Genomic DNA, 27,544 nt, shown 5'->3' on the forward strand with positions numbered 1-27,544 from the left:
ATGATTCTGCCTATTTCCATTGTCTTTGTGTTTTTATTGCTGACCTTCATACCATATCTATTACAACAGTTATTCAATTTAGTCAGAGAATCTTGCAGACTTGTAGCGGATTTATTTAGTAGTATAACATCATCCACATAAAGCAAAGAGCTGACATTAACATCTCTAATTTTGATACTATGTTTAATACCACTTTCCTTCATAATGTGATCCATATAGATAACGAATAACAGAGGGGATAATGTACATCCTTGTCTCACACCAGATTTAACATTAAACCATCTTCCTGTACTTCAATTCTAACTGCTGACTTCCAACTCAAATAAAGACTAAGTATTGCTTGATATAATGCCCCATTGACACCATATAACTGCAGCGTATTGAATAACTTCTCTCTTGGCACCTTGTCATATGCCTTTTCCAAATCGACAAAACTTAAATACAGATCTTTGTTATATTCACATGCTTTTTCAACTATTTGTCGTAAAGTGAAGATCTGATCCTGACATCCTCTATTTGGCCTGAATCCAGCTTGTTCTTCACCAAGCTTTTCTTCCACAATTCTTCTCAACCGTTTCTCAAGAATACTTGCATAGATCTTGCCAGGAACACTCAGTAGGGAAATACCTCTGTAATTCTCGCATTCAGTTTTATTTCCCTTTTTATATATGGGTACTATGAGAACACTACTCCAATCATCAGGAATTCGTCCCTCTGTCCAGGCTTTCTGAACTATGCAGTGCAGCCACTGTAAGACTTTTATACCACCATACTTCAGCATTTCTGATCGAATATCATCTACTCCTGCTGCCTTTCCACATTTCAAGCCTTTGATGGTTTTTTCTACTTCAAGTATGGATATGTATTCCTGACTGCATGGCTGTTGAGTGTTTTTTACCACTGTGCTATCACTGCTTGTTTCATCTAGCAATTTTTCAAAGTAATTATTCCATACTTCAAGGATATCTTTTTCTCCCGTTTTCATGTCACCTTTATCATCTGTAATTCCTTTTACAGCACTCTTTCCTCCATTTCTGTGCTTCTTCAACAACCTCCAGAATATCATACCACCTTCTTGATATTTATTTTCTATATTCTTGCCAAAGTCCTCCCATGACTTTTGTTTAGCTAGTTTACCATTCTTGCATTTGTCTCTATATTCTCTAAGAGCACAAGCTGACTTATTTGACAGAAACGTTTGATATGCTTTCTTCTTTTCCTTCACTGCCTCTTTAACCTCCTGTGTCTACCAGGGAGTTCTGATTTTTTTATCCTTGTAGACAACCTCACCACATGCCTCTCTGGCTGAATCAATCAATGTTTTCTTCAGAGTTTGCCACTGAATCTCCAAGGTTTGATTCCTGTTCTCAAACTCTTTCATTTTTTTCTTCAATAATCTTTATGTATTTTAGTCTACAGTTCATATCTGAGAGCTCTTCAACTTTTATTCACTTTAAAACTTTCTTACATATTATTCTTTTCGATATGAAATTCAATTTTATCCTGCTCAAGACTAAATAGCGATCACTTCCAATTTCAAATCTCTGTACACTCTGGTGTCCTGCACCAGGGAGAAAACATCACTATCAACAATAACATAGTCAATGAGACTTTTCTTATTCATTGCCTCTTCTCTCCATGTGAATTTGTGCACAATTTTATGTTGGAACATGGTGTTAGTAATAACCCGTCCATATCCTGATCAGAAATCCAACAGATATTTGCCATTATTATTAGCTTTGTTCTTTTCTCCAAATTTTCCCAAAATATTTTTGTATGTCTCACAATCATTTCCTACTCTGCTATTTAGATCCCCAACAAGGACCAACTTTTCCTTTTTCATTGTGTCAGTTGCTTTTTCTAAAGCCTTAAAAAATTCCTCCACTTCTACCTTAGTAGAACCGTCTGTGGGACCATTGGCACAAATAAGTCTCATTGTCCAGTTCCCCATGCTCATATTTGCTCACATTACTCTACTTGAGACTGAGTGCCATTCAAGAAGATTAGCCTCGTATTTTGTGTTGAATACTATGGCTACTCTTTCTTTTCCTTGATTATCATTGCCTGAACATAACATTTTGTATTTATTGCTCAGAAAGATCTTACCAGTTTTGGTCTTTTTTGTTTCAGTCACCCCTATTATGTTGATCTGGTACTTATCTAATTCCTCAGCTAGCTCCATTTCTTTGCCATTCAGGCTTCTTACGTTGATAGTACCGATCTTTAACTTTGGTGATGTTGAGTTGGGGTTTGTTTTCAGATTTGTTCCAGTAGCTGGCTCTTCGCTCTTCACCCTGGTTCCCTGGCGAAAACAACGGGGACCTTGTTTAACCGGGCGACGCCCCAGCCGGCATGAAATTTTGTCATGTTGTACCATCATTTTTTTTTTATTTTGGTTTAACCAATAAGAATACAATTTGGTCAGCTAAATCCTAAATTGCCAGCCCATCCTCGTTCATTCAGTATCCAGGTAGATACCCAACAGAGTGCACCACGAGAAGGTGAGGATTAGACATTAGGTCAGAAGCCCTGGTCGGTTCTCCGCATTCCTTTAAAGGCTATGTGGAGGTCTCCTCTCATTTATACAGCTTTGACCCTTAAGCACCCCGATAGTGTTAATATCATATTTCTTTTTTATATATTTGTTTATATTTTTCATTAGTTCTTTTAATTGATCATAAAATTCTTCAATCTCAGTATTATTCTTGTCAGCAGTAGGGGCATAGACTTGTATAAGATTGAAATCTAGTATTGACTTTCAGCGTGATTAACATCATCCTATCTGAGTAAGGGATGAAGGTCAGCAATGACTTATTAGCATCTTTGTTTAATATTATTCCAACTCCATTTTGATGATAATTTTTTCACTACTTCCAGAGTGGTACATTGTCATGTAATCAAAGTTTTGCCTGATCCCAGCCACCTAACTTCACTTATTCCTAAAATCCCAATTCCAAGTCCTTTCATTTCTTGGATGGTGTTTCTTAGCTTACCTGTTTCATACAGAAACATACATTCATAAAATGTCAGGAAATTGAGTCCTATGTGGACAGTATTGCAGCAGTTTCTTTTTTCAAAAATCAATGTTTCGTAGTTTCAAGGCAATAAACTACAGCATAGATGATAAAGATGGGCATATCCTAACTGAATAAAAGAGGAATTTTAGATTTTGCATGTATGCTTTTGTTGATGGCATGACAATGTACTACTCTGGAAGTAGTGAAAACAATCATCAAAACTGAATTGGAATAATATTAAATCCTCAAATAACTGTAAGGATTTATACAAAAATTCAGGTAAACTAAATAATGAATGCCTGATAAACATGAGAAAATGAATTCTCCATTCTCAGAGAGGAGGTGGAACTAGCTATCAAAAATATGGAAACTGGAAAAGCAGCAAGTAGTGATCGAATCTATGCTGAGATCACAAAAAGCATAGGCAGAACAGGGATTGAAGTAATGCTGCAATTGTGTAATTTAATTTGAGTTACTTGCATTTGATCATTGGATTGGGTGAGGACAGTCTTTATACCAATCCATAAAATAAAAGCACCAAGAAATGTGAAAACTGCAGAATGGCATTAATCTCAAATGCAAGTAAAATCATGCTCTATATTATCAAAGAAAGAAATAATGAATTAGTAATCACTTGAAGGCTAATATCTCTATAGAACAGGCAGGATTTGTGAAGAGAAAAGGTAAGGTATACATACCAGAGACCACATATCCAATCTCAGATGCCTTATTGAGAAATCAAGAGAATTCAATAGCTCTGTTTATTTATTCTTTATTGACTACATCAAAGCCCTCAGCTGCGTAAATCAGAAATTAATATGAGAAATAATGTCTATCTGGCTTTCCCCAACATCTTATTCAGTTAATAAGTCAACTTTACAACAGTAACCAAACTGCAGTAAGAGTTGGTAGCATGTTATCAGATTGGTTCCATTTACAAAAAGGAGTAAGGCAAAGTTGTATGCTATCTCCTGGACTCTCTAATCTATATGGTGAGAAAATCATAACGAGATCTCTCTGGATGATGGGAATAGAGGCATATCGATAGGCGGCTCAAGAATCAGTAAATTAAGATATGCTGATGATATAGAACTAATAACAGAAAATGAAAAGGATGTGAATGTCCTGATGATCTTAGATAGAAATCATATTATTACAGGACTGCTTAATGCATTGATAAAGTTGATCAATTTATCTATCTGCACTTGTTGCTCTTGGCTAACAGGAGTCATATGGAGGAAGTAAGAAGACAGATTATAATGGGAAGATCTGCAGTGACTCAACTTAGTGTCCAAAGAGTTCAAGACTCTTTGGACGCTGGACATGGTGAGTAAGAAGATCAATACTTTCAAAATGTGGACCTGGAGAAAGATGTTTTAAGTTCCTTGGACTGAGAGAAGAACCAGCTTGAGCATCAGGAATCAATTAAATCTTGACTTGAGTCTCTGCAACATGGTGGAGAGACTGAATGCAAGATTTAATTGATCCCATATACTCATGTAATGTGGGGGCTCACATATTGCAGTCCTACCATGAAAACCCATTTTGTGAGCCTCAGTTGTGAATGTTTTTGTGCAGATTCATGTTCTAGTCGATGCCCAGAAATCCACATTCAACATGTTGGCTGATGCATCATTAAGCAGGAGTGCAAAATAGGAATTTTATGAAGGCTATATAAATAAGAGATATGAATTTCTCTCACTCAGATTCAGAGAAAATTAGGTGAGCATGCAAGAGAAATCCCAGAGTTCTTTTGCTACACAGTGAGCAGAAGAAGATTGATTATAGAAAGTTAATTTTAGTGAATTGAATCTCTGTGGTATGAGGTGGCAGAAGAAATAGTAGAATTGCTGAGTGATCACTTTGCAAGTGTGTATCATCCTACTGAAAGTGATGCAGTGACTAATGTGACTAGGACTGAGATGAGCATATAGGTAGATGAATTCATTGTGTATCAGATATTAAGAAATCTCATTGTGAATATATCGATATTGTGTGTTATGGGAAAATGCAAAAGCAATAACAGTGCTCTTAACAAGGTTCAACATCATCAATTTCCTGATATGTAACCCCAAGGGATGTTCAGGTTGCTATGACAGCACTACATGATTAAGTTTAATTCCATATCAACAATTTTCCTCCAAATCATTATTACTTGTTAGCACTCCAATATTGTCACATCTGACATTTCGTGCTTCTAAGGCACCTTCTGACTGAATCAATCCACCTAGACCATGGTCTACCTCTGGGTCTCTTTCCTGCCATCTTGGCATCAAACAATTGTTTTGCTAACCTTTCTTCACCCATTCTGTTTAAGTGACTATACCACTTTAAATTAGCTCTGCTGACACATTCATGGATGCTAAGGATGTCAAGTTCCTTTCTAATATCTTCATTTTTAATGATAATTCCATTTATGCCATCTAAAAACAACAAATTACACGATAACCACAGTAATTAACTTTAACGAAATGAAAGTACAGATATTTCGTACTGAAAATAACAGTGCATCATCAGTGGGTAGAAACAAGCAAAATCAAAGAAGTGGGAATGCAAAGTACATGCAGCAGTCAGTGGTTTACCAATTAAAAACTGTTGTTGCATGCTAGAAATTAGTATTCAAAACTATTTTTGATTGTTACATAAAATAAGAATCTCCCAAACTTTTGCGGGGGGAGAGAGAGACAATCATTCAGATTCAGATTTGGCCAATGTAAAAGGGCTTCGCAACTTTCTTTGAAAAGGCATTCATATTTAAACCTGCTTCTATGGAGAAGACGAGCTTCATCCCACTGGATACTGTGTTTAGTGTCAGTACTATGTTGTGCCAGACCACTTTTGAGGTTTCCTGTATTTCATATAATGTTGATGTTCGTGAGGTGGGAGGAGGAACAATTATTTTATGTTTTTAGCATTGTAACCATTGGATAGGAAAGTATGATAAATAAAAATAAAGGAGAGTTCAACTGTTTAGGCATAGTTGAAAGTCTTGTTTGGAACAGATGTTGGTTTGTTAATAATAGTTATGGTACCATTTTGTTGGGGGGGGGTGAGAAATTGTGTGTAGATTTTCTGTAAAATGAGAAGGAAAAAGTGCCATTACAAAGTGAACCACATAAGACAGCCTTTATTGGCTCTAGTAATTATGTTTTTGTTTTTTTGCATAATTTATAAACAGTATGGAGTTGACTGTTGGAGACATTTCTTAAATTTAAGTGGATATGTTAGCCACGTTGAGCCTGACACTGGCATCTGGTAGTGTTGCCAGTGTCATTTTATGTTGCAGATGATGCATTTTATATGCAATATTTGGTCTATTATCTCAACTTGATGAGGCTTTACTGCAAAGTTGTGTCCAAGACTAAGGACACTGATGGCTATTTTGCCAAGTCTTTTTGACAAACAGTTGATGACAACTTCAAGAGGCTGCCTCTGCAACTTAGAAACAGATCTACAAAGATTATCATGCATAATTTTAAAATTCTTTACAGCCAGATTTATCTGAAATAAAAAAGATACTCCAAAGTTCCTTGTTAAGAATAGAAGAGTTTGTCTGAACAGAGCTGATGGCAGCATTAGAAGCAGCTATGAGTGGCAGCAATCTGTTTTTGAAGTAACACAAAACTAGTTCAAATAACACAAAGCTAAGTTCAAGGGTCTTTAGCAGAGTGAAATATGATTTGTAAAACTTTACACAGGTAGATGTAATTCTTGTGTTCCTACATCTTTAGAAAGGCTAACCAGTTAATTGTCCTGAATAAGTGTACTTTCAACTTACCATATTGTTTAGCTTTGCATGCTGTGCTTTCTCCATGTAGATTTAGCAAACAATTATTAGGCTTAGGTGCTGTTTAAGCTCATCTTTAAGTTTTATGGAGTGAAAACAGTTCTTTGAATAATTGAACACAGGTTTAATAGTTTCAGTATTTTGTCTGTCATGTAGACATTATCTGGGATACAATATAAAAAATAATAACACACAAAAATACACAAGTAGATCTTAGGCTAGAAGCCCTAAGAGAGGCATATTCCTTCTGAGTGTGGGAAGTCTAAAAAAATTTTAGCCTCTTTTCATCCACTGCTGAATATAGACCTCCCCCTTAACTTTAGCCAATGTCCACCATCTCATGCCAAATCTTTGTAGATCATCCCTTCATCTTGTTCTTTGACTTTTCCTTCTCTTAGTATCCACTTAGTGCTTAATTTTGTCCACTTTCGTCTGCCCATCTAATATGGCTTGTCCATCTCCATTTATGTGCTTCACAATATCTTCTACTCCAGTCATCTCTCTCTAATTCTAGTATTGTCTTCTCACGACTTCTTGTTCAGCTACTTTTACACATAGCTTAGCTTCTTATATATTTTTCTGTATTCTTTCAGGACACCTGCTGACTTATTAGCCAGGAGCTTTTAATGATATGATTTCTTCTTTTAACAAACTGTTTTAAACTTAAGGAGTTCACCATGAAATTAGATTTTTTCTATCCTTATTTCATCGCATCTCTCTGACTAAGTAAGGCAATGCTTTGTTTGGATTTGTCACCGAGTCTCTGAAGTTTAGTTCTGGCTTTCAGTCTTTTGTGTATGTGTATCTATATTTATATATTTGTATTTGACTGTGTATATATTTGTAATTGATTCTGTTGTTCACCTCTAATAGCTGCTCAACTTTGATTTTACTTTCATATATATATTTTTCTATAAAAATGTGATATTCACTTTTATGCTGCTTAAAACGAAATAGTGATTATTTCCTATTTGAAATTCCCTCATGTATGCTTGTCCTGAATCAGTGTGAAGATATCACTGTCACATATAATATAGTCAAGATTTGACTTATTTCTTATGTGTTCTCTTCATGTGAATTTGTGCATATCTTTATGTTGGAGCATCGTATCAGTAATGCCTACATGGCTAATAACTATGAGTGTAGATGCCCTTCATTGCTCAGTGAAACAGCACTGCCTTACTTGTTAGAGGTGCAAACTATCTATTGCCATATGTTGTCTCCAGAGTAAGATCTCTGGTTTCTGCCTCCACCTTTCCATCACACTTACATTGTGGGTGATTCCCTTCGTTCACACAGTAATTAATTGTGTGAACGAATCTAACACCTCCTTTGCTGCCTTTACTGTTCTCCTAATTCTGATGGCTATACTGACTTTTTTTTTGATTATCTCTGAAAATTGATCACATATAGTCTAATTTCTCAAAGAGTGAGATCGTCTTCTTTGGAGATTTCAATGTTCATAATTCAACTGACTCCACTTTTCTGATTTCACAGATCAAAATAGAATCGTTTGCTGTCATTAATGATTTAACACAAATCATTCGCCAACCTATCATAATGCCAGATAGTAGTCATTCTCTCAACACCCTAAACCTTTTCTTAACCAGCACTTTAACTACACTGCTGACGTTTGTTCTTTTTCGTTAGTACTCTGTTTCTGCATAATGCAGAAACTGAGTAGTTGTGAGAAAGTGATGGAAAGTAATCTGTGAGTGTGTGGGTTTTCCCTTTTTGGGTGCACCACTACTATCCAGATAGTGTACCCTAAACCTCTAAGAGTTCGTGATTGTATAAAGAGGACACACCTAATAGGTGTGTCCTCTTTCTCCTTATCATATTAATTGCTATCTCAGTCTCCCTCCAGTCACTTTCATATAGGTGCTCTATTTCTGCTCTGTATGTTTTTAAATATACCTAGCAGAAACTTGTGTAAGAGCACAAGCAGCTGCTGATCAACATCTCTACATTGTTCAACTTCAATTATACTAAACCAAATTCTCATTTTCTTTCTTCATTCCATCTGCTTTCCTCATTCTGCTATTCCCAAGAAATATACTTTCCAGCTTTTCAAGAAACTAACAGATTCCTTCTTTCTCCTTAACTATTTACCTGTGTATTGCACTGTTCTGCTAGAGGTTTTGTGTATGAGGTAATAAAAAAAGAAATAGGAGTATTGTTTTAACAGATTAAATTTAGAGTGTTTTTATCTGTTATGTAATTGTTGCTTTTGTAGCTCTCTTCTGTTTCAGGAGTTCAACAGAACTCCTGAAAAAGGATTAAAACAATTTAATTATGAATAGATATTCCAAAATGAGTAATTGGAATTATTTTGTTATCTTAATGATAACTTCTCTTTTATTGCAGCATGTGCTGTCAGATGTATGGGTTGTTAGATCAAGTGAATTAGGCATTTCTGAAGACCAGATACACTGTCGGAGTCACCTAGGACACCTTTTAAAACCAGGAGACTTGGTGCTTGGGTAATTGAATTATATATATGCTGTTGATTAAAAATATTATCATTTATTCACATATTCAGAAGAGGTTACTTTATCATGACTAAGGTCAGCTGAATAATTTTTTTTTTTTTTTTTTCCTGTATTCAGATCCATATATATGTGGATTCATCTTATTCATCTTACATTTGCAAGATACAGTAGAATCCACTTATTGTGATCGCAGATAATATTATCAATCAGCTATTATTATCAAAATCAGTTGGTCCCAAAATACCATTTAAAATGAATTTAAAAAATCCGTCTATTATAATCAAAGTTCCGGTTATTGTTATCAAAATCCTCGAATGTTTAGTCTTTTGCATCTCAGAATAATAAGAAATAAGGGTTAATAAGGAAAAAATTTAACAAAGAACATTTGTCGAAATCTGACTTCCTTGCTAATCTTCCTTAATCTTAAAGCTTCCATGTAAATGCAGGTGGGTAATCTTAATCTTTTTTAATCTTCCGTAAATCTTAAATCTTCCAGGCAAATGCGTGGGGGGGGAGATGGAATACAGTCTAATTGTGATTTTTCGAGTTTATTTTCATGCTCTCTTTCAGTAAGTACATTTGACTTTAAGTCCTCATTAAAACAGTCCTTAGCATTATGGCAGGAGCAAGTAAAAAACATAAAGATTTATCTTTTCAAGACAAAGAATTTTGAGTGCTATGATAAGTTGCCCAAAATGAGTCACCATAGTGTGGCTGTACATTTAAAAATTTCACAACTACTCTTGTGCAAGATCTTAAAAAACATCAAACATTGAAACTTCAGCTCTTACTAATAAGAACATGGATCGGAAGAGAGCCCGATCTGGTAAAGATACTCAAGTTGAATCAGCATTAAAAATTTGGTTTAGTAATATTCGTGAAAAGAATGCTTCGATTAATGGGCCTTTGATGCGTCAAAAAGCAGAACTTGCAAAAACAATGGGCAAAGAAAATTTCACTGCAACTGATGGAAAAAGCAAGAGAATATTATGTACAAGCATATTCATGGTGAAGAAAAAAGTGCCGATTTTTTTTATCAATAGATGTGTGGATTAAGACAGAGTGGCCAACAATTTCTGCTGAATATTCTTCCAAGGATATTTAGAATGCAGACGAAACAGGACTCTATTTTCGTACAATGCCTGAGCATACTTATTTGTTTAAAAATGAAAGTACTGTACTAAAGGATTTAAATTTTTAAAAGAGTGAGTGACGTTCTTTGTTGTGCTAATATGAAAAGTGAGAAACGAGAGCTCCTAGTGATTGAAAAAAGTAAAAATCCTCGGCATTTTAAAGGTGTCAAAAGTTTGCCTATTGACTACTGTTCTAGTGCAAATGCTTGGATGACTAATGACATTTTCAACAATTGGTTAGTTAAGTGGGATCTTAAATTAAAGAATATCAAAGTAATTTTCTTGCCTTCGAACACCACATCATTAATTCAGCGAGGTGACCAAAACATCATACGAGGTTTTAAAGCTTATTATCGCAAGGAAGTTTGTATAAGAATTATAGCTAAACTTGATTATATAAAAGATCAATGATGCAAGTGCAATTGCAAAACAGATTTCCCTTCTTGATGTATTGCATTTGGTAGCAATGTCATGGAAGCAAGTTTCAGAGAAGACTATTGAAAAACTACTTCCAAAAAGGTGGATTTTTTAAAATATACTCTGAAACTCCTTCTGAAGAATTTGAATATCTTACAAATGAAATTTTTGATAAAACCCCAGATGGCATGTCAAAAGAAGAATTTGAAAATTGGTTGGATATTGATAACAATGTTAAAGTGGTGGCTACAATGATAGTGTTGGAAATACGTTGAGCTGCTTCCGATGAGAACTTGAAACTAGTAGAAGAAAGTGAACCTGATTTCATAAATAGTCTTTCAAATTTGTATTTGCTCCGGTGTATTAATGTAGCTTTCTTCCACCGTATTCTGTGGTGTGTATCCAGAGCATGGTCTGCAAGACCAGAATGGTTGTACTTGTGAAACCGGATGTAGTCCTTGTGTTCAGAAATTCTGATATTTGCTGTCCTACCTATTTGGCCAAAGTAAGACAGTTTACAACTGCAAGGGACCTGGTATACACCAGATAGGTCTAGGAGAAGTGGTTGGTCTTTGGCAGAGCAGATAAGGGATGCCAATTTTCTGTAAGGCCTGTAACAGGAGGTAAGGTCATGTTTTTTTAAAATTTTGATAATTTTTTCCGAGGTGGCTGGAATGTAGGGAATAATGATGGATTTAGAGTAATCTTTGTTGTGTGTATGTGTGGGGGAGGGGGGGGGGCTGTGGTTTGTAGGTTTTAATATTTTTTGGATTTTTTTGGGGGTGTAGCCATTGGCTGAGAAAGTGTTGAGGATGTGATTTAGTTCAGTGTTTCGGGCCATGTCATTAGAACAGATTAGTTTAGCCCTGTTATATAGTGTTTTCACCACTCCATATTGTTGTGAGGGGGAGGAGGATTGTTGGTGAATGTATCTGCCTGTGTGGATGGGTTTTCTATAAACTGAGAAAACCAAGGTTCCATCAGGCTGGCGGGTGACTAGTGTGTCTAGGAAAGGGAGGCTGTTGTTTTCCTCTTTTTCCAGGGTGAACTTGATTCTGGAGTGTTGGTTGTTTAAGTGTGTAAGGAAGGAGAGGAGTGTTTCAGAGCCATGTGGCAAATAGCGACCACATCATCATCATAGCGAAGCCATATGGTTGGTTTTTGTGGGGCAGAGGCTAAGGCTTTTTCTTCAAAGGTCTCCATAAAGAAATTGGCCAAGGATGGGGAGAGTGGTGAACCAATGGCTGTCCCCTCTATTTGTTTGTAGAATTTTCCTGCCAAACGAAATAGCCTGAGTTCATTGTGAACTGAAATAGGGCTGAGATATCAGGAGAAAATTTAGCTTGGATTAGCTCTAAAGTTTCCTTGAGTGGGACATTTGTGAATAAGGAGGAGACGTCAAAGCTGACCATTATGTCAGCATGTTGGAGTGTAAGGTTTTCTATGCTGGCTTTGAAGTGGGCAGAGTTTTTTATGTGTGATGGTGTGTTGCCAGTATAGTGTGTGTGAGCGCTTTGGTCAAATGTTTAGCTAATTTGTATGTGGGGGAATCAATGCCATTCGCTATGGGACGTAATGGCACATTTTCTTTATGTATTTTTGGGAGTCCATAAAATACGGGGGGGGGGGGGTATGGAGTTAAACGGCTTTAATCTGTTGGGAACTTCTACAGGCCAATGAGTGACTTTCTTAAGGAGCCAGTGAAGTTTTCTGATTGGTTTCTAGACATGACTTTACTTTGTCAAATATGTCTGACCCTCTGGTTTTTCCATGAAGTGACTCAAGACCAATAAGTTCTTCAAAGATGTTAAAATTACCATCAATTCCTCTTATAAAAATGCTTAATTGGGCTACATCGCATATGTCAGCGGATTCGTTCAAGGCTAAAGAAAAGAAAGCACAAGCATGAACATGGTCTTTTAATTGCTCAGTAACATCATGGGAAAGTTCTTCGATGCATCTTGTAATTGTTTGGACAAAGCAATTTGGTTTACTTTTCTTACAACATTCTTATCACCAAGACATTTTGCAAACTTTTTGGGACAGGGCTTAACAACTTCCTTTCCTTCAGAGAAAGGCTTGTGTTTTTTTAGCCAACACAAAGGCAATTTCATAAGATACCTCCAGCATTGCCACACTTTCAGAACTTCGTTTCACAAATACATTTTGTCTCTTTTTTATATCTTCCTTTTTCTTAACCACCTATTCTTTCCGCAACTCAGACCAAGGAACTAACTTCAGTTTTGCTTCTAATTCAGCTTGAGGTTTTTTATAGTGTCTGTTAAGATCATGTCTTCTATCATCTGAGAGAGTGCTTAAATAAGAACTAATTTTCCCACAGTTCATTAAACTGGTGTTTGCTATCACCTTCTGCTTTTCTTTTGCTCATTTTCTTTTGCAAAGTAATGGTAACTGACTGTAAAAAAAAATTATTTCAAAAAGTAAAGCTTATTATTAAATAATTTATTTAAATTATTTTATGGTTTTAAACATTATGAACATTCAAAATCAATTCTACAAGTTTAAGATAAGATTCCTGTTTTCATGAAGGCCTAATGCAGTTCTATAAGTTTAAAAATATTATATATTTGCAGGCATAGACTTCTGTGGCTAATTGGTTCAAAAGATATATTTCGGTGATTATGCCACATTTTTTTATTATTCAGTTATATAAAACACTGAAATAATAGTTCCTGACAAGTTTTGTAAATTGTAGGATTTACATCTTCAGGGGGTTAAATAGTATAACTTAAAGTTTAAACAAGAGAATTGATACATACAAATCATAACCGTCTGGCTATTCATAAAACTCAAATAACAGAATGCAGATATATATAACGTTATTGACGTTGAACAATACTGGACGATGTCACGTGTTCTTGTTCTCGTTCATACAGTCCGAGCTCAGATTGAGGTAGATTTTTTACTAGAGCTGACCACACTTGATGGAGAATTAAACCTTGATTTTTATTGCATTGGGTTTGATTTTTTAGCATATTAGCAGCTTCTTTAAATTTTCTTATATAACTGTTATTTTCAATGTATGACATCGTCGTTTTATCCCAGAGTACATCGTGTCCAGTGGAAGTGGTATGGAAAGCAAGACCTGTTTTTTGTTCTCTTTTGTATTGTACGTCTTTTTTGGTGTTCAGCCATGCGTATTTCTCCAGATCTTCCTGTCTGTCCTACATAGCAAATCCCACAAGAGCAATGGATTTTGTAGACTCCTTTTTTAAGAGGATGATGAGGTGGTTTTGGTGGATGTAGGAATCTTGAGATTTTTTCCATAGGAAGGAAGGCTACTTTTATGTTGTGTTTGTTCATTAATTTGGCTAGCTTATCTGTAACATTTTTGATATAAGGAAGCGAGATTGCGTTTTTGTAATCCTGTTTTATTGTGTTGTTAGCTGGAGACATTTTAAGGATTCTCTTGATGGTTTTTGTTTCATATCCATTCTGTTGGAGGATTTGTATTAAGTATTTTAGTTCTTCATTACATCTTTCTTGTGTGCTGGAGATATTGTATGCTCTGTCTCGAAGAGTTTTAATTAAGCTTATTTTTTGTGAAGGATGGTGGTGTGAGGTTGCATTTAGAAATCTTCCAGTGTTTGTCGGCTTCCTATATACTGAGAAGGAGAGTTTACTTTCTTCATTAACTTCTAATAGAAACTTCCATAAAAGGAAGTTTTTTATTTTTTTCTTGTTCTAAAGTGAATTTTATGGTGTTGTGCAAATTGTTGAGATAATCTTTGAAATTGATAAGTTCATCTGTTGTTCCACTGAATATGATGAAAATATCGTCTACATAGCATAGCCATATTTTTGTTTTTTTATGGTAATTTTTAAGAGCATTGTTTTCAAATTTTTCCATAAATAGGTTTGCTAATACCAGTGATAATGATGAACCCATGGCCAGTCCTTCTTTTTGTTCCCAGATTCTATCTTTATAGGAGAAAAAAGTATTGTTTATACAATGTCTAAAAAGATTCAAGATGTCCGGAGGGAAGAGATCTTCTAGGAGATTCAAAATTTCTTGTCTTGGGACGTTTGTAAACAAGCTGATAATGTCGAGACTTGCTAAGATGTCTGTTGGACCAATATGTATATCTTTCACTTTTTCTATGAAATGTTTACTATTTTTTATGAAGGAAGATGTTTTTCCTATATGTTGTGAGATCATGTTGGTGAGGTATTTCGCCAAGTTGGAAGTCGGTGAACTCTTCCATCTACTATTGGTCTTAAAGGTATATCTGTCTTATGGATCTTTGGAACACCATAAAAAATAAAAAATAGTAAACATTTCATAGAAAAAGTAAAAGATATATAAGGTAAGGTATTAATTCTCTTGTTTAAACTTTAAGTTATACTATTTACCCCCATGAAGATGTAAATCCTACGATTTACCAAACTTGTCGAGAACTATTATTTCAGTGTTTTATATAACTGAATAATAAAAAAAATGTGGTGTAATCACCGAAATATATCTTTTGAATATTATATATATATTTTTTCATAGAGTTTTTCGTCTCTCTCTTGTAATATATTATGTCCAATGAAATACGAGATCGCTTCCTGCCATAAAACAGTCGATCAGCTGGCAATCACACACACACAACCCAAACATCCTCATAACGAAAGCTCTGCTGATGATCAGTTAAATTTAAGAATAAATCTACTATACATAAATAAAAAGGAAAGATATTGCATTAAAAAAAAACATAAAAATACACGCATACAAATACACCGAATAATTGCAGGTTTCAGTATCAGCAAATTAAGGGAGCGGGCAAGAACTATGCATTCAAAATGAAAAAAATTATTTTTAAATTTACAAACTATATTAAGCCTTCATGAAAACAGAAATCTTATCTTAGACTTAAAGAACTGTTAATAAAAACATATAAGTTCGAAAACACAGAATTGTTCACTCACATCGAATCAGAAGTTCATCGAACGTTATGACGAGAGTCAGCTGTAAACTGATTGAGTAACTGGTGATGCATGTCAGCATTTGCCGGTGCCTGTTGCTTCAAGATCAAACAAGTATAATAAGTGCGCACTCTAGAATTCAGTGGTAGGTTAATTGTGTGTTTATATATATATATATATATATATATATATATAAATTGTATACAACATTTTTAAAAATTTTTCTCTGGGGTTCAGTGCGCCACTTCTAATCATGCAATGCACCACTTTTGGCGCATGTGCCATAGGTTGGCCACCCCTGCCCTATGGTAATATTTCTTAGACTACTCTAAAGCTTTTGACTCTGTTCAGCATGTGAAACTGTGGGAAGTTTACACAGTGAATGTAGAGAGCCCACTAGGTAATTCTGACCACAACTGAGTGCTCATCTCCTCCCCATGTAACAACACTTACACATCCACTCCCATACAAGAGTAGTTTGGCATTATAACAGTGCTAAGTGGGACAGCCTTCACAACTTCTATGCTTCATTCCCATGGTTAGACTGTTGCTTCTGACCTTCCAACCCAAACATGCACCGAACTCATAACCAAAGTAATCCTCACTGGCATGGAATCATACATTCCCCACAGTACTCTCACCTGCCGTTCCCTAACTAAACCCTGGTTTTTCCAGATGTGCCAAGGCTGTACAAATGAAAAATCAAACATACCATTACTGGCTCAAATCAAGAATCCCACCCTCCTTTAGAATTTATACCCAAGCCCGAAATAAATGAAAAAAAAAAAAAAAATCAATGTTTCCAAAACAGAGTTCGAAAGAGCAAAAAGCAGGAAATTAGCAGCCTGTCCAAATGGCAGCCGATCCTTTTGGTCTCTCGGTAAAACAATCAGTCATAACTTCTGCCCAACACTATTCCACCTCTATCATATCTAGATGGCTCCATTGCATCATCACCTACAGAAAAGACCAATCTCCTGGCCTCACACTTTGCCTCCAATGCATGCATAATTGACAATGGCAAATGTCCCCCCCAACCATATCAGATGCCCAACATACAATGCCCACTATATCCTTTTGCCAGAAACAGATCGGCAACTGTCCAAATTAGACACAAGTCCCTCAGCTCTGTTGGCATTCCTCCAATTGTCCTGAAGGTTTGCACACCAGAACTGTCTCCTGTCCTATGTCAATTATATATACTGTCTTACTCCACTGGTATCTATCCCACAGTCTGGAAATTGGTCTATATTCAAACCATTCCCAAGAGGTGCGACAAGTCACTGCCGTCCAACTACTGTCCCATCTTGCTCACCTCAGTCCTGTCTAAAGTAATGGAAAAAATCATCAATTCCCAACTCCTACACTACCTTGAAGCTACCAGTCTAATAAACGACCACCAGTATGGATTCCGTTGCTGCTGATCAACAGGAGATCTGCTCATATATGTCACCCATATTTGGACAAATGCCATGGAGAAATTTGGTGAATCTTAAGCGGTTGGACTTGATATCTCCAAGGCATTTGGCCGAGTCTGGCACAAGGGCTTGCTGCCATCGTTTGGTCTATCTCAAGACCTCTGTAGTTGAATTGCCAGTTTTCTGTCTGGACGGACAATGTGTGGTGATGGATGGCTCCTTATCCTCTCACCATTCAACTAATGCCCAGGTTCCTCAAGGTTCTGTCCTCTCATCAACCCTCTTCCTACTATATATCAATGACCTACTTCAGCTTACCTCCAATCCAATACACAATTTTGCAGATGACAGCACATTGCACTTCTCCCTTTCTTTTGATAAACCTTATTCCACACAACTCACCTCAACCTACAGAACAGCAACCACCACTGCCCTCAATTCAGACCTCCAAGCCATTCTCCAATGGGGCTCAGATAACCTAGTCAATTTTAATGCAAATAAAACCCAATACTGTCTTATTTCTCATAAAAAGAACCATATTCTCCCAGCATTATTTTTGACAATATCCAAATTTACAGACAATCTGAGATTTCTCTTCTTGGAATTACCCTGACATCACGCCTCTCCTGGCATAAACACATCACAACCGCCGCATCCTCAGCTTCTAAAAAAAACTAAGATTTCTCTTTCGCTCAAGACGTTACTTCACCCCAGAACAGCTGTTAACCTTATACAAATTGCAAATCTACCATCGAATACAGCTCCCACATATGGGGTGGGCCCCCCAAAAGCTCCCTCAAAATGCTTGACTCAATACGGAGGAGAGCAGTTAGACTTATTAATGACCCATCTCTTACCAACTCACTCCCTCCCCACTTTCACACAGATGATCGGGCTCTGCACTATGTGTATTCTACACATATTTCCATGGAAAATGTTCATCTGAAATAGCATCAATAATTCCCCCACTTAGTACTAAGCTCATTGGAACATGCAGCTGCTGCTGCTCAACATCCCTACACAGTGCACATTGAAACCCACAGAACAAATTTCTTCTCCTCCTGCAACTGCTATACTATGGAACAGTCTTCCCTTGATGTGTTCCCTAAGGAATACATCAAGGGGAAGCAATGTTCACATTGGATTTGAATGACTATACAAGTACCTTCTTTCCCAATCCATACACATTACTAATATACTATAGGTTGATCTACCAACTTCTCGTGTATGGGCTCAACATAAGAGAAAAAAAAAAGTAATGAAAAGATGGGATTTTTCTCAATACACTATTAGGTTGATAACTAACTTGTACAGTGAGCAAGAAATAATGGTAATAACAGCTGTTGGATTAACTGATTGGCTTCAGGTTGCAAAGGCAGTTAGGTAAGGATGCCTACTTTCTCCTTGTCTGTTTATTATCTATGCTGAAGACATCATGCATGTAGCAATGGATGATCTTAAGACAGGAATTAGGATAGGTGGCAGATTGATCAGTACTCTGAAATATTCTGATAATACAGTACTAATTTGTAATGACAAGGAAGAACCAGGACAAATTCTTGACAGAATTAATGAGATCAGTAAGAACAAAGGACTTCAGCTCAAAGGAAATATGGACAGGGAAGGTCCTGAGAAATATGTGTACAACGATGTCTGACACCAGATTTAACAGGTTTAATATACATTATGAAGGAAAGTGGTATTAAACCTGATATCAAAATGGGAGATGTTAATGTCAGCTCTTTGCTTTAAGCAGATGATGTTATGCTTCTAAATAAATCCAGTACAAGTCTGCAAGATTCCCTGACTAAATTGAATAACTGTTGTAATAGATATGGTATGAAGGTCGGCAATAATAAGACAAAGACAATGAAAATAGGCAGAAACATTGAAAATATCAACTGCGTTATGAATGGAGAACCTATAGAACAAGTAAAACATTTCAGCTATTTAGGCATGATTTTTAGTGAAGATGGTAAATTTAATATGATATTGGCAATATCATATTAAAAACAGATATTAGGGAAGAACTTGACATTGTTAGCATCCAGGAATGTGTTAGCATAGCTAATCTCAGGTGGTATGGTCACTTAAACAGAATGGGAGAGGAAAGATTAGCAAAACAAGTGTTCTCTTCCAGGTCGGATTTTAATGACTTTATACAAGTACCTTCTTTCTCAATCCATACACAGTATGGATTGGGAAATTGATTTCATTAAAAAGACCCAGAGGAAGACCAAGATATTGGTGGATTGATATGGTAAAAAGTAAGATTAATAATAATAATAAGATCTGACAATGTTGGAGTCTTGACAGGTAACAGATTGATTTGGAGGAAAATTGTAGATAGGAAGTTAGTAATGTAAATTTTTCATGTAGTACTATCATATCCTGTACACCCCTTATAGGTACATGTTGGGAATTTGATGTTTCTATCCTGAGCTTGTTGGTGCCAGAGAGTTCCAATTGTTTTCCTTATATCATCTGATCATCTTCTTTCAGGTCTTCTCACTGATCTTTTACCTTCATATGGCCACTACTCCAGTATCATTTTTGTCCATCTATTATCCTTGAGTTTTGTAATATGTCCTGCCCATTTCCTTTTCTTTCAAAGTATGTTTTCTCCAATATCTAAAAACTTTGTTTTAGCTCTTATTTCTTTCTTTTTGATTTTATCTTTGAGTCTTATGTTTAGCAGACATCCTTCCATTTCTGTTTTTTGTATTTTATGTATTTCCTTTTTGGATTGACCAGATATCTGCTCCATGTGTCATAACAGGCAATACACATTGATTGAAACAGTCTTGCTCTGTTCTCAGGTTTTATTTTGCTGTTTAAAAATCTCTTCAATTTTCCAAAAGCTGACCATCTTATTCCTATTCTTCTTTTCACTTCTTCCATTAGTCCTTGTTTCGTCATTGTTGACAATTTTCCTAAGTATACATGCTTATCTACTATTTTAACAGAGCAAGACCTTAATAATGTGTTTTTTTGGTTTATCATTATTTTGATTTTCTCAGAATTAATGTCTAATCTAATTTCTATTGATTTAGTTGTTAGATCTTCTATCATGCAATAATAATATCATCAGCGAATCTTAGGTTGTTTAATTTAATTCTATTAATATTGACTCCTTTATTGGACCATTCTAAATTACTCATCTCATATGTTCCAGTTAATGTGAAGAGTTTGAGAGAAATGATGGTGTCTCCTTGCCTTATTCCTTGATTTATGTGAAATTTTTTTGCTTATTTATTGAGAATGATATTTACTGTAGCATTCTCATAAATATATTTCATTATGTCAATAAATTCTTTTTCAGTGCCATAATCTCTAAGGGTTTCTATTCTTGATGTTTTTATGCAATCAAAAGTTTTTTTTTAAATCTATGAAGGCCATGTGAAAAGGAAGGTTTTGTTCATTGCATTTTATAATAAGCAGACTGTACTGAAGTTCTTACTGAAATCAGCTTTTCAGAAGGTTGTATTGAATCAAGTCTTGTTTCTAATCTATTGGTTATAATTCTAGTGAAAAGCTTATAAGTGTGGGATAACAAACTAATAGGTCTGTAGTTTTCTTGTTGTAATTTACTTCCTTTTTTATGCAGTGAAATGTTTGCATTATTCCATATTTGGAGTGTTTCTCCTTTTTTTGATGCATTTATTGAAGAGGATTTTCAATTAGAATTGAAAATTTTATAGAAAATTTTAGAATATCCCCGCCTTCTTTAATCACATCTATTATTAAACTATCCTCTCCAGCACCTTTATTGTTTTTCATTTGTTTAATGCTTTTCAATTTCAAAGATTTCTAATGGAAGTATATCAGAGGTATTCTCATAATCCACTTTTTCTGTTGATTCTGAAATTTTCTTTCTATCTTCATATTTATACAGATTCATGTGGAAATTTTTTGCTTTTTCTGTGATTTCTTGTTTGCTAAATAATTTTCTTCTATTTCAGTCTTCAAGATCTATAATATTCTTTCTTCAAGTATTGGTGTGTTTTCTATCAGCTGTCACTGCTTGTTTCATTAAACAATCTTTCAAAGTAATTACTCTAATCATCAAGGATATCTTTGATCTCTGGTTTTCATGTCATCTCTGATTCCTTTTGCAGTACTCTTTCCTCTCTTTCTAAGCTTATAGCCTCCAGTATATTTTGCCATCTTCCTGATATTTATTTCTATGTTTTTACCAACGTCTTCCCGTGACTTTTGTTTAGCTAGTCTTACACACTGCTTTCTTACGTTTGTCTCTGTATATTCTTTAAGAGCACAAGTTGACTTATTTGCCAGGAACTTCCAATATGCTTTCTTCTTTCCTTCACCTCCTCTTTAACTTCCTGAGTCTGCCACGAAGTTCTGATTTTTCTATCCTTACAGACATCATCACTGCATGCCTCTCTGGCTAAATCAATCAAAATAGGCAAAATAAGCTATAAGTATCAGAATGAATCAATGTTTTCATCAGGATTTGCCACTAAATCTCCAAGTCTTTTCCTTTAGTGTTACATGGTGATCAGCATTCATTTTACACAAATTATGGACTCTACAACCATGTTATGAATAATTATTTTAATTTCCCAACGTTTCGACCTTCATACGAAGGTCATCATCTTGAGTATACACATACATATACAGAGACAAGCTAAATTACATTTCACTCAGTATGCCGAAGACAATGATTTGATCAATGGTTATTCTACTGGCCTGACCTCTGGTGAAAATAAAATAAAATTACAATAAATAAATGAAATAAAATAAAATAAACTACATCAAAGCTATATTCCATTTAAGACAACATCAGAGAAACATTCTTTCATATAGATAGTTTTGTTACAGTGAAAATGATGTCTTAATTCATGTTAATTAATTAAATCATCATCATCATCATCATCAAATTCCTGCCATGTACCCTCAAGGGGTGTACAGGATATGACAGTACTACATGAAAAAATTACATCATTACTAACTTCCTATCTACAATTTTCCTCCAAATCAGTCTGTTACTTGTCAAGACTCCAACATTCTCAGATCTTATATTTCTATCGTCTAAGGCACTTTGTACCGTATCAATCCACCTATATCTTGGTCTTCCTCTGGGTCGTTTTCCTGCCAACCTGGCAGAGAACACTTGTTTTGCTAATCTTTCCTCTCCCATTCTATTTAAGTGACCATACCATCTGAGATTAGCTCTGCTAACGCATTCCTGGATGCTGACAATGTCAAGTTCTTTCCTAATATCCTCATTTTTAATATGATATTGCCATTGATGCCATCTGTTCACGCCTCTAATCTTTCTCAGGACTCTCATATCTGCGGTCTCTAGTCTTTGGTCAAGTGTTTTACTTCTGACCCAGCTCTCAGATCCATAAGTTAAAATTGGTTTGAACACAGTCTTGTATACAGCTAATTTAGTGTTCCGACTAATTTCTTTCTTATTCCATATGAATTTATTCAATTGACTTCCCACGATACCAGCTTTGCTGATTCTGTTGTCTATTTCTATATTTAGTTTACCATCTTCAGTAAAAATTGTGCCTAAGTAGCTGAAATGTTTTACTTGTTCCACAGGTTCTCCATTCACAACACAGTTGACATTTTCAATGATTCTGCCTATTTTCATTGTCTTTGTCTTTTTATTGCTGACCTTCATACCATATCTATTACAACAGCTATTCAATTTAGTCAGAGAATCTTGCAGACTTGTAGCGGATTTATTTAGAAGTATAACATCATCCGCATAAAGCAAAGAGCTAACATTAACATCTCCAATTTTGATATCAGGTTTAATACCACATTCCTTCATAATGTGATCCATATAGATAATGAATAACAGAGGGGATAATGTACATCCTTGTCTCACACCAGATTTAACATTAAACCATCTTCCTGTACTTCCTTCAATTCTAACTGCTGACTCACAACTCAAATAAAGACTAAGTATTGCTTGATATAATGCCCCATTGACACCATATAACTGCAGCGTATTGAATAGCTTCTCTCTTGGCACCTTGTCATATGCCTTTTCCAAATCGACAAAACTTAAATACAGATCTTTGTTATATTCCCATGCTTTCTCGACTATTTGTCGTAAAGTGAAGATCTGATCCTGACAGCCTCTATTTGGCCTGAATCCAGCTTGTTCTTCACCAAGCTTTTCCTCCACAATTCTTCTCAACCGTTTCTCAAGTATACTTACATAGATCTTGCCAGGAACACTCAGTAGGGAAATACCTCTGTAATTCTCACATTCAGTTTTATTTCCCTTTTTATATATGGGTACTATGAGAGCTCTACTCCAATCATCGGGAATTCGTCCCTCTGTCCAGGCTTTCTGAACTATGCAGTGCAGCCACTGTAAGACTCTTATACCACCATACTTCAGCATTTCTGGTCGAATATCATCTACTCCTGCTGCCTTTCCACATTTCAAGCCTTTGATGGCTTTTTCTACTTCAAGTATGGATATGTATTCCTGACTGCATGCCTGGTCAGTGTTTTTTATCACTGTGCTGTCATCACTGCTTGTTTCATTTAGCAGTTTTTCAAAGTAATTACTCCATACTTCAAGGATATCTTTTTCTCCTGTTTTCATTTCACCTTTATCATCTCTAATTCCTTTTACAGCACACTTTCCTCCATTCCTAAGCTTCTTCAACAACCTCCAGAATATTTTGCCACCTTCTTGATATTTATTTTCTATATTCTTGCCAAAGTCCTCCCATGACTTTTGTTTAGCTAGTTTTACACACTGTTTAGCTTTCTTACATTTGTCTCTGTATTCTGTAAGAGTAAAAGCTGACTTATTTGCCAGGAACTTTTGATATGCTTTCTTCTTTTCCTTCACTGCCTCTTTAACTTCCTGTGTCCACCAGGGAGTTCTGATTTTTTTATCTTTGCACACAACCTCACCACATGCCTCTCTGGCAGAATCAATCAATGTTTCCTTCAGAGTTTGCCACTGAATCTCCAAGGTTTGATTCCTGTTCTCAAACTCTTTCATTTTCTTTTCAATAATATTTCTGTATTTTAGTCTACAGTTTACATCTGAGAGCTGCTCAACTTTTATTCGCTTTAAAACTTTCTTACATGTTATTCTTTTCAATATGAAATTCAATTTTATCCTGCTCAAGACTAAATAGTGATCACTTCCAATTTCAAATCCTCTGTACACTCTGGTGTCCTGCACCAGGGAGAAAACATCACTATCAACAATAACATAGTCAATGAGACTTTTCTTATTCCTAGCCTCTTCTCTCCATGTGAATTTGTGCACATTTTTATGTTGGAACATGGTGTTAGTAATAACCAGTCCATGTCCTGAGCAGAAATCCAACAGATATTTGCCATTATTATTAGCTTTGCTCTTTTCTCCAAATTTTCCCAAAATATTTTTGTATGTCTCACAATCATTTCCTACTCTACTATTTAGATCCCCAACAAGGACCAACTTTTCCTTTTTCATTGTGTCAGTTGCTTTTTCTAAAGCCTCAAAAAATTCCTCCACTTCTACCTTAGTAGAACCTTCTGTGGGACCATAGGCACAAATAAGTCTCATTGTCCAGTTCCCCATTCTCATATTTGCCCGCATTACTCTACTTGAGACTGACTGCCATTCAAGAAGATTAGCCTCGTATTTTGTGTTGAATACTATGGCTACTCCTTCTTTTCCTTGATTGTTATTGCCTGAATATAACATTTTGTATTTATTGCTCAGAAAGATCTCACCAGTTTTGGTCTTTTTTGTTTCAGTCACCCCTATTATGTCGATCTGGTACTTATCTAATTCCTCAGCTAGCTCCATTTCTTTGCCATTCAGGCTTCTTACGTTGATAGTACCGATCTTTAACTCTGGTGATGTTGAGTTGGGGTTTGTTTTCAGATTTGTATTATTAATTAAATCTAATATAACAATTCATGAGAATTGTTATATTAGATTTAGGATCCTGGATTACCTATGGTCCTATTTATAATTAACTCCTAGGGAGAAAGGTTAAGTGGGTAGAATATGTGCCTTTCATATTCTTGGGATTTTTAGACCATCATTATTGTTAAGATTAGGGTGATTGATAAGAATCTCACAGGCCTCTTTAAATTTACATTCATACCATGTTTTAGTGTAATGTAAACAGGTGCTTTTCCAGTCAATTTTATGTAAAGTGTTCAGGTCATGATTAGAAAGACCATCTTGACCATAGTTATTATATTTAATGTCGTGTATGTTACTTTTTTCCTGATAGGAATTGTGTGTCCTGTTTCCCCTATATAGGGCAAATTACAGTTGCAATGAATATGGTATACTCCAGGGTGGGCCAGTGGAGGGAGTGGATCCTTGGATGAGTTGAGTAAGTTCTTTAATTTTGCAAGAGGTTTAAAGGTGTCTTTAAGGTTGTATTTTGTAGTATTCTGTTTATTTTGTCTGATATCCCTTTTATGTATGAAATGGTTAGTTTTATTGTAGTCTTGTTTATTTTTAATACACTAATACATTTTTATTTTAATTTTTAATACATTAATACACTAAAAAACAGGGCTGTGAAGATTTGCTCCAGTGAACAAGCACTTAAAACGTTTTGACATCTCTGCCCTCTTCACAAATTCCCTCCCGATATCACAGTGCTCTTTGCGCATGTACTAAGTTATGGCTATTTTGTGTGGCAAAATACTTTCTACCTACAAAAAAGAAGGCACAGCCATGGGCTCACCATTATTTTCCAACCCCACCCCCCCATTGCTAACGTTTACATGGAACATTTTGAGCAATGTGCTCTAGATTCCTCTCCTTTAAAACCTAAAGTCTTGCTTAGATACGTTGATGATGTTTTTTGTGTTCTTCTAAAATCATACATCTGCCAATCATGACTATGATCAATCTGGCCTTGCAGACCATGTTTTGGATACAATCCACATGATCTCCTGGAGAAAAACCATCATGCTCCACCATAGTAAATTCAAAAAAGAAAGACTTTTTAGAATCTGAAGCAGCACTCAGAAATCAACTGAATTTAAATAAATATGTTTGCATTAAACTTCCCAAAAATTTGGAAAACATTAATTATCAGAGGTCCCACTTTACATCCTAGGCCACCTAAATGTCCATAGAAGGGACACCACCTAAATAGGACTTTAGTCATCCACGTATTTCACTTAGTATTGTGTTACAAGAGTTATTTGTTAATCTCTGAAGATGTCTCAATGACTGAGACAAAATATTGGAAGCATTAAAAATAGTTTTATTCCTTTCTCAGTGCTGAAAATATTCCATTAAACCTCCAACATGATGTCCTTCCATCAATTTAGCCTCAACACATGGATTCTTTCATTTCTTCTTCAATGATGTTTGTGTATTTCAGTCTACAGTTCACCTCCGAAAGCTGTTCAACCTTGATTAATTTTAAAACTTTCTTGCACTCTTCTTTTCAATATGAAATTCAATTTTATCATGATCAAAACTAAATGGTAATCACTTCCTATTTCATATCTTCTGTATACTCTTATGTCCTGAACCAACAGGAAAACATCATTATCAACTATAACATGGTCAATGAGACTTTTTCTTATTTCTTGCATCTTCTCTCCATGCACATTTTTATGTTGGAACATAGTGCTAGTAATAACTAATAAGTAGTCCATGATCTGAGCAGAAATCCATCAGGTGCTTACCATTATTATTAGCTCTGTTATTTTCTCCAAATTTTCCTAAAACATTTCTGTATGCCTGGTGATCATCTCATACTCGACTGTTTAGATCTCCAACAAGAACCAGCTTTTCCTTTTTCATTATGTCAGTTGCTTTCTCTAATGCCACAAAAAAAAAAAAAAAAAAAAAAAAAAAATTCCTCCACTTCTTTTTTAGTAGAACCTTCTCTGGTACCATAGGCACAAATAAGTCTTAATGTCTGGTTCCCCATTCTAGTATTTTCCCACATCACTCTGCTTGATATTGCCTGCCATTCAAGAAGATTATCCTCATATTTAGTGTTGAATACTATAGCTGCTCTCTCTCTTTTTCCTGATTTTCTCATTTTTCAGTAGTGTGCCTGTACACTATACTACTTTCTGCTGTTTCACTACAGTCATTCATTCATCTGCTGCTGGCACCTTCCCTCTTATACCTCCAACTACCAGTCTCTTCTTTAAATGTCCTATCTCACTCTGCACATGTCTGAATTTGTTGCTCAACCTTACCAATTCTTTTTTAATATCCTCACTTGTGTTCATATTTTTGTTGCTGTCTTTACCATTCCTCATTGGTTGTTCTACCATTCCACATCTTTCTCTGCATCTTCCTCTGTCTTACTACACTCTTCTGCATCCCTTATATATGCACTACATTCACTACTCCAAA

General features: G+C 35.5%; 1 protein-coding gene across 1 annotated transcript in view; it reads left to right on the plus strand.

Moving 5' to 3' along the window:
- Nmd3 (60S ribosomal export protein NMD3) overlaps positions 1 to 27,544 on the plus strand; it is a 185,823-nt gene that overhangs the window by 98,890 nt on the left and 59,389 nt on the right. The window contains exon 9 of the mRNA XM_090393542.1: positions 9,172 to 9,287. Coding sequence (XP_090249668.1) covers positions 9,172 to 9,287 — 116 coding nt within the window. The remainder of the gene's footprint in view (positions 1 to 9,171; positions 9,288 to 27,544) is intronic.

Source organism: Typopeltis vanoorti, chromosome 5, assembly GCF_054136105.1.
Source record: "Typopeltis vanoorti isolate ZY-2024b chromosome 5, IOZ_Tvanoo_1.0, whole genome shotgun sequence".
Lineage (NCBI taxonomy): Eukaryota > Metazoa > Arthropoda > Arachnida > Uropygi > Thelyphonidae > Typopeltis > Typopeltis vanoorti.